Source organism: Capronia coronata (genome assembly GCF_000585585.1).
Source record: "Capronia coronata CBS 617.96 chromosome Unknown acBCG-supercont1.6, whole genome shotgun sequence".
Lineage (NCBI taxonomy): Eukaryota > Fungi > Ascomycota > Eurotiomycetes > Chaetothyriales > Herpotrichiellaceae > Capronia > Capronia coronata.
Window position 1 is genome coordinate 2328654 of NW_006912898.1, and position 13223 is coordinate 2341876.

At 53.4% G+C, this 13223-nt stretch overlaps 4 protein-coding genes across 4 annotated transcripts in view; all 4 read right to left on the reverse strand.

The window, feature by feature from the left end:
* Positions 1-1577, reverse strand: part of A1O1_07497 (uncharacterized protein) — a gene marked incomplete at both ends in the record, with an annotated part of 2214 nt that extends 637 nt beyond the window's left edge. The window contains one exon of the mRNA XM_007728365.1: positions 228-1577. Within this exon, the coding sequence (XP_007726555.1) occupies positions 228-1577 (1350 nt within the window). The remainder of the gene's footprint in view (positions 1-227) is intronic.
* Positions 1578-2744: 1167 nt separating this feature from the next.
* Positions 2745-5169, reverse strand: A1O1_07498 (uncharacterized protein; the record flags this gene model as incomplete). Its single annotated transcript, XM_007728366.1, has 7 exons — positions 2745-3032; positions 3159-3858; positions 3906-4198; positions 4246-4827; positions 4880-4986; positions 5039-5066; positions 5137-5169. 7 exons carry the CDS (start codon positions 5167-5169, stop codon positions 2745-2747), a joined length of 2031 nt encoding a protein of 676 aa, XP_007726556.1.
* A 1647-nt stretch (positions 5170-6816) lies between these two features.
* A1O1_07499 (uncharacterized protein) lies at positions 6817-9810 on the reverse strand (the record flags this gene model as incomplete). The annotated part of the gene is made up of 2 exons (XM_007728367.1): positions 6817-8498; positions 8559-9810. 2 exons carry the CDS (start codon positions 9808-9810, stop codon positions 6817-6819), a joined length of 2934 nt encoding a protein of 977 aa, XP_007726557.1.
* A 646-nt stretch (positions 9811-10456) lies between these two features.
* A1O1_07500 (uncharacterized protein) lies at positions 10457-12826 on the reverse strand (the record flags this gene model as incomplete). Its single annotated transcript, XM_007728368.1, has 1 exon — positions 10457-12826. The coding sequence occupies one exon, from the start codon at positions 12824-12826 to the stop codon at positions 10457-10459; it is 2370 nt and encodes a 789-aa protein (XP_007726558.1).
* Positions 12827-13223: the final 397 nt, after the last annotated feature.

Consider the following 13223-nt stretch of genomic DNA (forward strand, 5'->3'; position numbering starts at 1 on the left):
CCATTTCCATTTCCATTTCCATTTCCATTTCCATTTCCATTTCCATTTCCATTTCCATTTCCATTTCCATTTCCATTTCCATTTCCATTTCCATTTCCACTTCCACTTCCACTTCCACTTCCATTTCCATTTCCACTTCCACTTCCAGGGCCAGTGCCAGGTCGAGTCTTTGTTCCCTGTGAAGCGAGAAGAGACATATAAATCGGAAGTGTATAAGTAGCACCAACACCGCCTGCAAACAACAAGACAGGCCCACCACCGGAGCCAGACCGGGTGGCCTCGTCGAGCAGTGGGGGAATGTAGATCCCGGAATCACCGTAGGGGCCTTCAATGTCGAGTCCGACGATCGACGAACCCGAAGTTGTGGGTTCCGTCTCGGTCCCGCTCCCGCTTCTGCTTTCTTCCCTGCCATTTCTATGCGTGTTAGTCTTGCTGTGACCAGCGTTCTTCGCGACGCCGGCAAGATACGATGTCTGCGGGCCGCCGGTATTCCTCAACACGAGCTGGATCTCCACCTCGTTCCGCACAGCTTTGACAGCCATCTTGTCCACCTTCTCATCCATCTCGTCCATGCCCTCCTCAACAGGCCTAACATTCGCAACAGTAAACGGGTTCTTCGGCCCCATCACTCCCCCACGACGAACATAAACATGCTGTCCCGCCTGTGCCTGCGCCAGAGGACTCCCTTGGGCAACTCTGAACCGAACACTGACCAGCTCATCCTCCTTAGGATTTGTCTTATCCAGCAATGCACAGCGCGCAGTGACCCTTTGACTCCGTCCGCGCCGGACAAGCGCCCCCAAGACCCAAAAGACGCCCGCCTGGGCAAGATAGACCCTCGTATACGGAACGTGAAAGAACAGCAGCGGCACCGCCAACGCACTCAACACGACATGACTTCTGTAGAAGACAGAATGATACACCCGTCTCCTCACACCGGGGACCGCCAACAGCGCCAAGAAATTGAACGTCCAGAACGCCGCAAGCCCGAGCCTCACGTCACGGTCTCGCACGCGTTTGGCCAGAATGTCCAGCTTGACGAAGAATCGAATATACAGAACCGCATGGACGGCGAGTAAGAAATGGATGATCCGTCCAAACAGCCGATGGAACGCGTTGAGCCGTTCATGCGTCAGGCCCGTGGCCAGAGTGATGGGCGAATTTGCCGGTTTTAGAGACAACAGATAGTGCAGCGGGAGCTGGGATACGGCGACATGCCCGAATGATTTGGTCAAGTGCATATAGTCGTTTCCCGTGGCGCGGAAAACGAGGTAGAGCAGCCAGCCGAAGTAGATCAGGCCGAGGAGTTGGGTGTGCAAGGGCCCGAATTCGGGGATGTAGGTGCTGTTCAGGATCCATTTTGTGCGGCGGATGAGGGTTCGTAAAGCTGAAGGGGATGAGGGCTGTTGAGTGCCGTCAGCTCGGTAGGATTGCGTTTGAAGGAAGCGCCGATAGATGTAACTGGTGATCAGGAGGACGATAGGCGTCAGCCAGGCATGGAACCCCGCAAGGTCAAGTTGGTGTCGTCGCTCTTCGACTTCAGCAGGCGTGAGGCTGACGAATGAATAAGGACCCATGTCTTCCTCCAAGGCACGCAAAGGCGACCTTGTTGATGATTCTTTATATCCTTCCTTTTTGGTATCCTTGCTTTAAACAGGATGCCACCCAACGTATACAGTATATGTGTGTTATGCCCGTAAATGTATACATACGTATATATGCAAGGTCAGGTCTCCCTCGACTGAGTGGTTATTTCGTGGTGTGTATGGGAACCCGATCAACGAGAGTGGAGTTGAGAGACGTATCACGGCCGTGGACGTCTGTATGCTCTGTGTCCCGCCTACGGTCGAACTGGACGAACCCAAGGCCTTGAAGAGGTTGACTCAAACCCGATATGTATAGCGACTGACCAAAAAAAGATAGTGGTCGGCTGGAGTCGCCGATGATGGCTCTACGTTCGTCGTTTTCCGAGATATAATATGGAAGAGGTAGATAAGAGAAGTGCGAACAAAGGAGAAGTCGAGGAGGAAGCAGCTTACTAAGCATATCAGATGCCAAGGCAAGGCTGAGGCCCCTGGACGGAACAGGAAGCCGAGGAGGGCCCGGTTTGAACCCGGTTTGAAAGGGGTTTCTACAAGTACTCGGGGTTCTCAGATTATCGGTATGTATTGGAATACGACGTAGAGCATCGATCGAGGAAGTTCATTCAGTGGAAAATCTAAGAGGGGGAACCGCTGGGATATGAAGTGCAGCCGTAAAGTCGTCGACTCCTGTAAAGGCCACCCCTTGTTCAAATCATCCGCAAGACCTTTTATATCAAAAGATGGTCAAGAACACATCCGGTCATAACAGCACCGGCATATCAATTAGGCCCATATTCTCGACAGAAAGAGATGATGCAGCAAAGCGGACAACAAGGCGCTTGCTATGCTATGACAGTAGGCTACAGGTCAAAAACAACACCACAAGTGTGGCGGCAATGACAAAGGTTGTATTCAGAAACGCCACCGTCAACGAGACCTCCCCAGGAGCCGGAAAGAAGAAACGCCATAAGAAACAACAACAGATGGGAAAGATGCCTCAACATGCTGTTAACCAAATATTACCCTGAAAGGTCACTGTCGTTTTCGCCGCATCAACCAAGCCAAGCGTGTCAAACCGTCTTCGTGAGCTTGTAACCCAAACTTGGGGTAATCTTTGGATCTGATTACCCCAGGACAGCGTCCTTGTCCAGCTCAGCAACGTTACGAAGACGGATCAACCGAGTCTTCACCGTTCTCCCCTATCCCTGATTTGATCACGCCTTGGCCTAGTTCAAAGTGAGGGGCTTTCAAAATCGGCTTCGGTACTTTAGGCACTTTGGTCGGCGATATTGCTAGATTCGTCTTCTCGATGACCGCCTCCTTGCTGTGACTTTCTGGCATCTCTCTTCTCGGACGATCCGGCACCTCTCCTAGGTGGCGTGTACCTGTCGCCGACAGCAACACCTCGCTTTGACGTCGTTGTAGTTCTTCAAGTTTGGCGGCCGGGTTCTGTTTCCCACAAAATTGGCATCTCCAGTATAAAACGCCACGGAACTCATGCAGATCATGCAAATCGGGTAACAAGGCTTGCAAAACAGACAACGCACGATTGGATTGGGAGAGAGATGGACGCACCCATTCTTCTTGTTGCGGCACTCCTTCAGCCGCCGGTAAGTTCCCTTCTTCGTCTCTCTCTTCTCCCCAAAAGCTCGGTCTTCGGATCGGTGCTGGAGTCACAGGCAAGCTCGGACGTTCGACTTCGGTCGGGAAATCAGTTATTCTTGAGCTAAATCGTCGTGCATCGTTTGTTGGAGGGGAGGTAACAGTCGAGCTACCCGGGGAAGGTTGAGATGGTGTATGGTGCAAGACCTGTATGTTTCCTTTCCGTCCATGGCTAAACGCATGCATGTATCGTTCGATTTCTGGCATGTCATCCCAAGCATTCGTCCGCTGCTGGAATGCTGCCCAGGGGTCCGTAGAAAGAGCCATTGGAGTGGGAACACTTCCTTCAGTGATATCAGTGACATCAGTAATGTCAGTAGCCGGGGAGGGAGCCGCGGGCTCATCTGGAGACATCGGTGCCGGCGGAGGTGGCGGGCTAGGTGCTTTGGGTTGGGCGAAAACACGCGTGGGCTTCGGAGCTCTCGCCTCCCAGGGGAAAATGGGTTTGGGCTTGGCCGGCTCGGGAACCTTTTCGGGTACCTGATACCACATGTCCTTCGGTGCTTCCGGGTACTGAGCGGGGGGCTGGAACAGTTGAGTATCGCTTGACATGTCGTAGGTCTGGGTTGGGAAGTTCGAGGCTTCAGGTTTCGAATGCATGGGTGGGGGTTCCCTGTACGAAATAAGCACTCCAAAACTCGCTCAAACCAATGTTCTTACCTGGTAGGCTGCCAATCCACATGAGGGGCTGAGAAGCGTCTTTGCTCGACCGTGGGTGTTGGGTGAAAGTCTCCCTGAACCGTGGGTGTAGGGGCATCTCCAAGAGGTAGTTCCACCGAAGCAGGTTTGTTCGACCCAGATTGAGAGATCGTGATCTGTGGTGGAAGGGGTATCTGTCCTTGATGAGGAGGCGAGGGTTGCTGCTGTGCGACATATAACGGTTCTTCACCACGGACATAGTCCTGCACCTTCTTCCTGGAGTCGTAGGTTCGACCATCATACCGGGTGATTGTCTAGGAAGGTCAGCAACGGTGGCTTCTCGGTCAGCTCGCTCACAGACCTTTGGCCGATAGTGCTTGTCGTACACGGCCCACCACATTCCTAGCAGTTCGCCATAGACGCCTGTACTAAACCTGTTCTCTCTCCCTAAAGTCCAAGGTTTGTCCGCGCCTATGAAATGGACCAGTGCGATGCTGCTCGAGAAATGTCGATAGGCAGGTTCGTATTGATAATTGCCACTGGGGGTACAATTGTACACGAAGCTCAGCCTCTCCCAGTCCCGGAAATGCATGTTCAGCAGACCTTGATCGGCACCATCGAAACTGATCCCTCGCTGCGCCAACGCGTGCAGTGCATAATAATCCGCCATGTTCGGGTTGAGGACGAGCATGCCACTGTTGAAGCAATCTGGCCAGCCAATATCCGGGACCGCAGCGAACTCTGTGTCGAGTCGGAGAAGTTCGTTCGGCGCTCTGATGGCCACCATATCCGCATCCATGTAGACTATCCTCTTGTACTGTGTCTGCCTCCATAGCTCGATCTTTGTGAAGGTGGATACTAGGTCCGGTCGGCCCATGACATACAAGTTGGCCGGTTTGGTGTTGACGATCTCCTGCACGGGAACGATCTCATCGTAGACTGTCTGGGAGAAGTTAGTGACCCGATCAGAGGTCTTCGGGAGAAGGAGGTCGAACTCGGAGTTCAGTGATGGTGTCTGAGGATAGTTTGTCGACAAGAATGAAAGCTACCAGAGGAGCCTTTGCGCCTCTGTCTTTGAGGGAATGGCCGAGAACCATGGCACCTGGACCAACATCAGCTCTTGGACCCGCGAGCGGACCATCTGGGGGACAAACCTGGTAGATAGGCATCGTTCATGAGCAGCTGTAATCTGTGTCAGTCCTGAGTAGATTTGTGCGGGGAAGCGTGTCAAAGGGATGGATAGAGAGCTCACCGTCGCAAAGACAGCCGCACCGATGGGCGCCATGGCGGCGAGGAGGAGTGTTCAAGGAGAGACTAGGTGAGGAACGATCAAGGAGCGAATGGAAAGAATGAGGATCATAATAATAAGGAATACGTATAATACAAGCTGCTACGTAGTAGTCATGTCATCTCCAGCAAAGCTGGGAAGAAATGGTCGAGATGTTGGAGTCGAGGAGGAAGCAGGTGTGAGGTGCAGTGTGAGGTAACAGGTCGGTATGTCAGTCAGCCAGTCAGTGGCTCACTGCATCAGGCGTTTACTCTGTAGGCAGGTAAGTTAGCAAGGGTTGGCTCGGTGTTACTTCTTCACTTCTTCCCTTCTTTCCCCCCGCACACCCGCGATATCCAAGCTGTCTATTTCTACAGGCGGAGTCGTTGGAGCTGCCAGCTGCGAGCTTCTTCCTTAGCTTCACCAAACACCGTGGCTAAAGAGGCTAAGGAGACCCCCCGGGACCCAGCCAAACAGACGACTTCTCGCTCCTTGCAAGCCCACCGAGTTTGACCACCCACAGCACTTCCACCATCCTGGTGACGTCGACTTGGAGATGCTTCAGTGCTTCCTTCAGTGATGGAATTGTTCACGAGATCGATGTGAATGCGGTGAAGGAATGGCTGATCCAATGGTAGTGAACATCGACTGCGCGGAGCTTCTCTCATCTCTTCGCTCGTTTCCTCTCTCCTCTCTCGACCCTGCTCGACCCTCCTCGACCCTCGAAGCGTCTCGCGGATCCGCCAATAGACAACGGCCTGCCGGACAGATGAAAAGAAGGGAAATCTAAGACACACAAGAGAGTGGAAACACATGTGCGAGACCAGCCACAGGAACAAGATGCCCTAGCCTCACGCCGTCCAATTCCACCGGCGATAAGCCCCGAAAGGCGGCCTGTTGTCCAATTTCAACGACCGCCCCATCGTTCTGCGGGTGGTTAAGCTTGGGCGACTTTAGGCTTCCTAATACTGGGGCTTAGGCTCCCTGGTCGGCAGGCATTGCCCAATAATGCCCATTTCTCGGGGCATCCAGCCTTTCCCTGTCCTTTCCGATGATGATGTTTTCACTACCGGGTTGCTATGGCGCCCCCACGGCCTAAACAAGCCTCAAACTATGTGCAAAACTAGAGACAACATCAGACCATTCTTGCAGCACCTTTTCCACATTTGCTTATCAAAGTCGGCCAGGTAGATGTCTCGAGCCTTTCCGACCACGCTGTTCGCCGTTCATCGGCTATGAAGATGGCGACACCGAGCGCATGGAGACTGCGCCGCCAACACGGTTCCAGCTTAGAGCATCCGGGAAATATGAGCTTCCAGAGCAAGAGCCTCATGACGGCGCCTTAGTTACGGGACACATAAATGACACCTGCCGATCGATTCCGGGACCAGAAGACTGTGTTGGCCAGGGCGCGCTATTCGCATCCGATTGCTTCGATCAATCTCAACACCCTTCAGATGCAGGGTCTAATGACACATTCGAAAAGTACCATGTTGTACCGGTCCTTCGATCAAATCTCCCTCTTTGAGGATTTGTCGCCGGGGTGTCAACACGGGAAAGAGCATTTTCTTGAGAGAGGTCTCTCCCCAGATTGACTGTTGTCAAGCCACGGACATCTCTTTTCTCAAACAATCAACATTCTCCACCGAAAGAATCCTCATCTTCTCAACCAAGCAGTCTCTCAATATCACCCAGCGTCCCTGCACGCATCTCTTTGCGCTGTTTCCCTGCATTTCTATCTCCGAACGCGTCGCTGGCGAGCTTTCTCTTCTTGGCTTGATTTTCTAGCACCTCATCTTCAATCGTCCCCTCAACGACCAAGCGGATGACTTTGCAATCTCTGATCTGACCCAGCCGATGGACTCGGTCGACTGCTTGATCCTCAATCGCGGGCGCCCACCAAGAATCCGCGAGGATGACTTGGTTGGCCGCAACAAGATTGAGTCCAACAGAGCAGACTGAAAGAGAGGCGAGCATGATCTTGCACGAGGGGTCCGAGTCGAGGGAATCGATTGCCGCGTCCCGGCGCGCCGAGTTCATCTTGCCATCCAGCCGAGTGAAACTCAACCCGTGTCGTAGAAGCTGGGATTGCACAAGATCCAGGAATGACGTCCATTGCGAGAAGACCACCGTTTTGACGTCTGGATCAGCTTCTGATGCCCTCAGGACCTTGACGAGAGCCTCGATCTTGCTGCTGGTCACGTCTGGGTCTATGTCAAGATCAGGTCTATCGCCTTCGCCAAATCCTGCCGCCGGTTCGACCAGTTGATCATTGCTTGCCAATTGCGCACGACACATGGGACATTTGTGCTGCGTTTCGATGACTCGTTCTATGCAATCTCGACAGAATGCGTGGGCACAGGCGGTGATGACAGGCGCTTTCAAAGAGTCGAGGCAAACGCAGCAGTCTTCCTGAGAATCGATTTGAAGCTGCAAGAGATCCTGTAGAGCCTTTCGATTCTCAGGCTTCATTACGTCCACCAGCGTCTCGCCTTCCACCAGTTCGAGTAGTTTCTTGACTCGGTCCTCGCCACACATCTTCCAATGGTTGCAAGTCTGGCGAAGACGAAGGAGAACTTCCAGAAGGTTTGTCATAGTATTGTCACCCTTCTTCGCCTTTGCGGCCTCCACCAGTCCTTTGGCCTCACTCTTGAAGGCGTCGTATCGTTCCTGTTCGTGAGGTAGGAATTTGACTGCGTATTTGTGGAAGGTGATCTCCGGAAGCTTGAGGTCGATGAACTTCATATCCTTCATGCGACGAAGAGACAGCGTTGACATCAGAGCTTGCAATAGCAAGCGAGCCCCATTCTCACCGTTCTTCAAGGGTCGGATCAAGGTAGAGTTGAAAATCTCAAATTCGGCCAGGCCTCCTTTGAGACGCAAAAACTTGACGTGCGAGTACAGATCTTTGAGGTTGTTGACGATAGGCGTCCCAGTCAGCACCCATCGAGATTGAGCGACAAGTGCGCACGCAGCCTGGGCCATTTTTGCCTTGGGATTGCGGATTTGATGGCCTTCATCAAGGACGATCCGTCGCCAGGTCACAGAGAACAACCCTTTCGCCGCGGGCGTGGGCAGCGGCTTCGGCGCGCCGTAGGCAAACAGCTCCCGGGTCATCGTTTGGTAAGTCGTGATGACAATGTCGTACTCTTGTAACTGCTTCGGGGACAGGTCTGTGTTGCCCTGGCCGTGGTATGTCAGAATTCGTGGAGTGTATTTGTTCTTCACATGAAGGGCAGCTTGCTGGCTCCAATTGCTCATGACAGAGAGCGGTGCAATGATCAGAGTCGGCTGTCCATTTTTACGAGGATCAGCCATGATCAAGGAGATGATCTGGATTGTTTTACCTGCAAAAGAGGCCCCATGTTAGCAAGAGGGTGACGAAATCGCTGCGATATCCAACTTACCCAGACCCATGTCATCTGCCAGCAGACCACCACTGGCAAGCTCCGGCGCTTTGGTAAAGGAGAAGTTCGTGGCGATGTTGGTGTAGACATTTCCTGCCTTCTTCCACATTTGAACAACATCGTCACGGTCCTTAGGCAGCTGTGGCGACTCGTGGTCCAGCATCCATTTCAGTCCTTGTCTCTGGTACGGCAGCAAAACGGTCGCCAGTTCATTGGGCTGCTCTGCCATGGGCATCTTCGCCAACACATCCTCACCGGCTCCCAGTCTGTTCACGACGTCCTGCACATCGCGCGGATTGAACATAGCCGTGCCGTCGAGGAGCTGGTCCATAGATTCCGGCGGCTGACTGCTCCCCATCCCAGCCAGCATGCCCAGGTTACTGTATCTATTCGGGCCGGCCAGGTCGATCACAGCATTACCGCGTTTCTGCATGGCCGCGGCTGCCTTCTCCCTGGCTTTCATCTGCTTCTCCAGCTCCTGGGTTCGTTTCTTTCTCTCCTTTTCTGCCCGCACATACAGAGTCACCGGTAAGCGTAGATCCTGCATCTGGCGACACAGCGCCGCCCCAGCCACGGGATCACTAGTGCCGAACAACTTCAAACCGATCGGACAGTCATAGAAGGTCTTGGGTCCAGTCAGCGCGCCTTCGATCAGCAGCGAGCCCGAGTCCATCAGGGGCGCCAGCTTGGCCGCGACCTGACGACCGATATGGCCAATCTGGTCGCGTAGAACATTGTCAATGCGAATCGCATTGCTGTCGTAGGGATTGCTGGGTTCGCGCCGCACGCGCACGTATTCGCCCACCGTGGCTCGGCCGTCGTAGAACCGACATCCTACGATCTTGGTGTCAAGAATCCCGTAGAGCTGGTAGTTCTCGTACACGTCGTCGTCGAAGTCCTCGGTCAGGTCGATCTCGCGGGCAATGTCGGCTTCTTCCTCCTGCGTGGAGGCGAGCCAGCTGGCGCGCTCGGCTTTGCTGTGTGTCGGCGTGGATTGACTGTATGAGGAAGAGTAATTGTTGTTGTTGTTGTTGTAGCCTTGACTAGATCGAAGACCAGGAGTGTATCCATGTCCATGTTCACGCCTAGTCTGGCTGGATGATGGCGGTGTCGGGAGAGATGCACGATTCTGCGAGGATGAGAAGGACGAGTTCGATCGGGGAACTTTGGAGCGCGCGGGTCCTGCTGAGCGGAAACCATCGTCGCCAGTGAGGTCAACCACTTCCACGGCTTTCCGTTTTGCTTTGGACATATTGAAGCTCCTTTTTTTTTTTGCAGGGGTTCAAACGATGGGGACTTTTGGGTTCTGCAGATGATGGGTGGCCAGATGTCAAACGGTTCAAGTCAAAGGGAGAGTGGAGAGTGGAGAGTAGTGGCAACTTTTGACGGGTTTAAGAGCCTTTGATGCTTCTGGGCTGGATTTCATGGACATCATGGGTGAACAGTGAAGGCAAAGAGATCAAGGCAGACTTATGAGTGTTCTCCCTTTGTGCTGGAAGTAGCTTGACGTGTGTGAAGTTGAGATGAGACTCGTTGTTTACTATTTCAAGTTCGCGAAGATCTTGAAACACGCTACTACGGTCATCCGCAGCGCAGGCAAACTTCATGTTGAAGGCAGCAGGTCCTGTCAGACAGTCCATTATCACGCTGGCAGCGCTTGATCCCATAGAGTCAGGCAGATTATATTGTCAGGCAGAATCCTTTTTCGAGTGAAGGTGCTAGCATGGATAGAAGTACCTGGCGAGCTGGTAACCTACCTACGCGATGTTTTAATACCAGCGGGAGGTTGTTCTAGGCAGATGGATTGGAAAGCGGCGGTCGACAGAGCAGCCAGCCGCTCAATGTATATTTCTCAAGAACGGACAGCTACAGCATTTTGATATGTTTACGTAAAACTATCACTGCTCCTCATCGTCATCCTCTTCCTCCTCTTCGTCAGTATCAAACCCAGCATCGATCGAGGGGATTTCGGAGTCGTCGCTGTCTTCGCCATCATGATCTGCAGCAGGCAGCCTGGTTGCAGATGGCTCAAAGACTGTCTGTGAAGCTGAGAGTCTCGCCTGCGCTTGACTCACACCACCGATTCGAGAGCTGGTCAGCTTTGGTTCGGTGGCCTCCTCTTCTACCATAGAGTCCCCTTGCGGCGCTGAAGGCCGCACCTGCATCGCCGTCTCCTCTGGGCGCGGCCGTTTGACCTCCCGTCTATCAGCAGCTTCTTCTGCGGGGACAGCTTCTTCGGGAGTCTCGGCGATATCGACGAATGTGCGTTTCTTGGTACCAATATCCGGCACCGGTCCACGGTCCTCTGTGTTCTTAACTCCTTCCCCTGTCTCATGGTCACCATCGTCTTTGAGTGAGCTGGAGCCTTGTTCGCTCATAGAGTCGTCGCTTTGGGACGATGCATCGTCAGCATGATCAGGATCACGTTCTTCGCTTCTTTGATCTGTTGAGAGCTGAGACACCGAAGGATCGGGCCCGGCAGACGCTCCTATCTGTATGACAGGCATTCGAGGCCTGAATAGTGCCTCGACAGCGAGATCGTTGCCCGCAGATCTGGCCAGAAATGGCAGCAGGCTAGGGGTGCTGGCTTTGCCGCCCTTTGATAGCACAGGGCGCATCACACTTGAGAGCATAGCTTCTCGATGATCGAGCAATACGGACAGCCTGTCCATCTCAGCCCTCAGCTGACGCGGTATCAAAGATGTCGGTGCGCGCTTCAGGAGCTTCGGCAAGAGGCTCCAAGCGCTCGCCTGTACACCACAATCCCAGGGAGAGGTGCGCGTATCTCTTGTGCTTTTCTCCTGTGCACTGCTCCTGGTGTGATCAGGTTTCACCCTCAGTGCGCCGTCCGTGGCGTCATTTGCATCGGTGTGGGTGTCTAAGCCCGGGATCCCCCTTCTCAAATCGTGGCAGCATTCTGTAACCGATACCGCAACCTGATCGCGAGACAGCGCCAATTCATTCGGATTGGAATCTTCCATCAGATAGCCAAATATGTCGTATACGCCTTGTCTGATGCCTTCATGGGAAGGTAGCGCCTGAAGCAAGCCTATGGCTTGGCTGGCAATAGACCGATGCATAGGCAGTACCAGCAGCCCATATTTCCTACACATGACATACAGGAGATGGAGGCAAGAGACGTGAAGCGAAGGAAGATACATTCTGAGTTCCTCCTTCTCCTCCTTACTTGCCTCTTTGTGGTATCTCAAGGGCTCCGGGCTGGGAGGATCGGTCATTGCTGAAATCCGGGTGGTCAGGTCAATTACCGCACCGACCGGAACGGCCACGGCCTGAGATGTAGGGGTGGAAAGGAGACTTCCGAGCCAGGTCAACAATGCCGAAAGCCTCATGCTGCCCTGATGGATACCGTTCCAGGGACCCAGCCCTACTGAATCGTTTCCTGCAAGACGTGGTTCCTTGGAAAAATCTTGTTTGCCAATTGACTTCTGCCGAGCAGGGTCATTAGATTCGTATTCTTCCAGCACCGCTCTAAAAAGGTTGTCAGCGGTCTCGTGGGCGCTATTGATGATTTTGGTGGCTGTTTGAGACCATTCCTGAGGAAGGGAGTTTTTAGGAGCGCACGACAACAGAAGACACAGGAGTCTGATCGCTAGATCTCTGGACGAGATAGACGATCCCTCAGCGCCGACCACGCCATGGCAAACTGCCTTGATACGCGCAAGCTCGGGGCGGAAAACCGGTGCATGCTGAGGCAGGAGCTGAGCCCAGCATTTCAGTACCGTATCCAGCAGTGGGCTAGGAACTCGTGCGGACCGCCCACCGATTTGGGTCTCATGGGGCTTGATCAGGCCGAGGCAGGTTTTGATGAAGTGCGGGAGTAGGGGCGTTGTGATCTCCCGCACCAGATGAGGCTGGTCTTGTGTAAGGAGGAAGATGCGGGTGATGGTAACCAGATAGAGCTTCTTGATCTCGTTGGCGTCGGGCTTATTCAAACAGCCAAGCAGTCCTCTGGCCCAGCTCTCGGAAGCAGACAAGACGTTTTGCCCGCCATTCTCCACGACAGCTTTGATGAGGACCGCAGCGGTAAGTCGTCCAGAAGCAGTCCTGTCCTGAAGCAGAGCACTGATCCGAGTCTTCAACTTGTGGGCGGCCACAGAGGAACTGCTGCCCTTCAGGTCGGAGAATTGAGATTCAAGGGAACAATTTGCCAGTTGGTTTGCCAGAAACCCGCAGATTCGAGGTAGATCTTCGGCCGGTGTTACTGTCAGGCGGTTGGTGATGGCTCGGAGAGAGCTGTGGCCTTGCATCTTGTGCAATATTGTCGTGCCAGCGTCTACATTGAAACATTGCTTTGTCGTTGTTGTTGAGGAATTTTTTGGAGTCTTTGAGATTGATTGCCGAAGTTGTCCCGATGAACGCAGTTGAGGCGAGAGGACAGCGCAGTCATTAATTGCCGGTCAGACAGGGTGTAATTGTGGTTATCTCGCTGCTAATCTTTAGCTAAACATGTTAGGCATTCCCGTCAGACAGTCATTACTTCTGCCTACTACCCCAAAGTCGCAACCACACGCAAGCACACGTTGGGCGCGACAGACAACTTGTGTCTTCCAAAGCACAAACATCAGGTTGGCGCAGCATTTGCGCGTCGATAGAATTGCAGCCATGCTGTCGATCTGACCGTTCCAATTTCAGCGACTGAGGGCC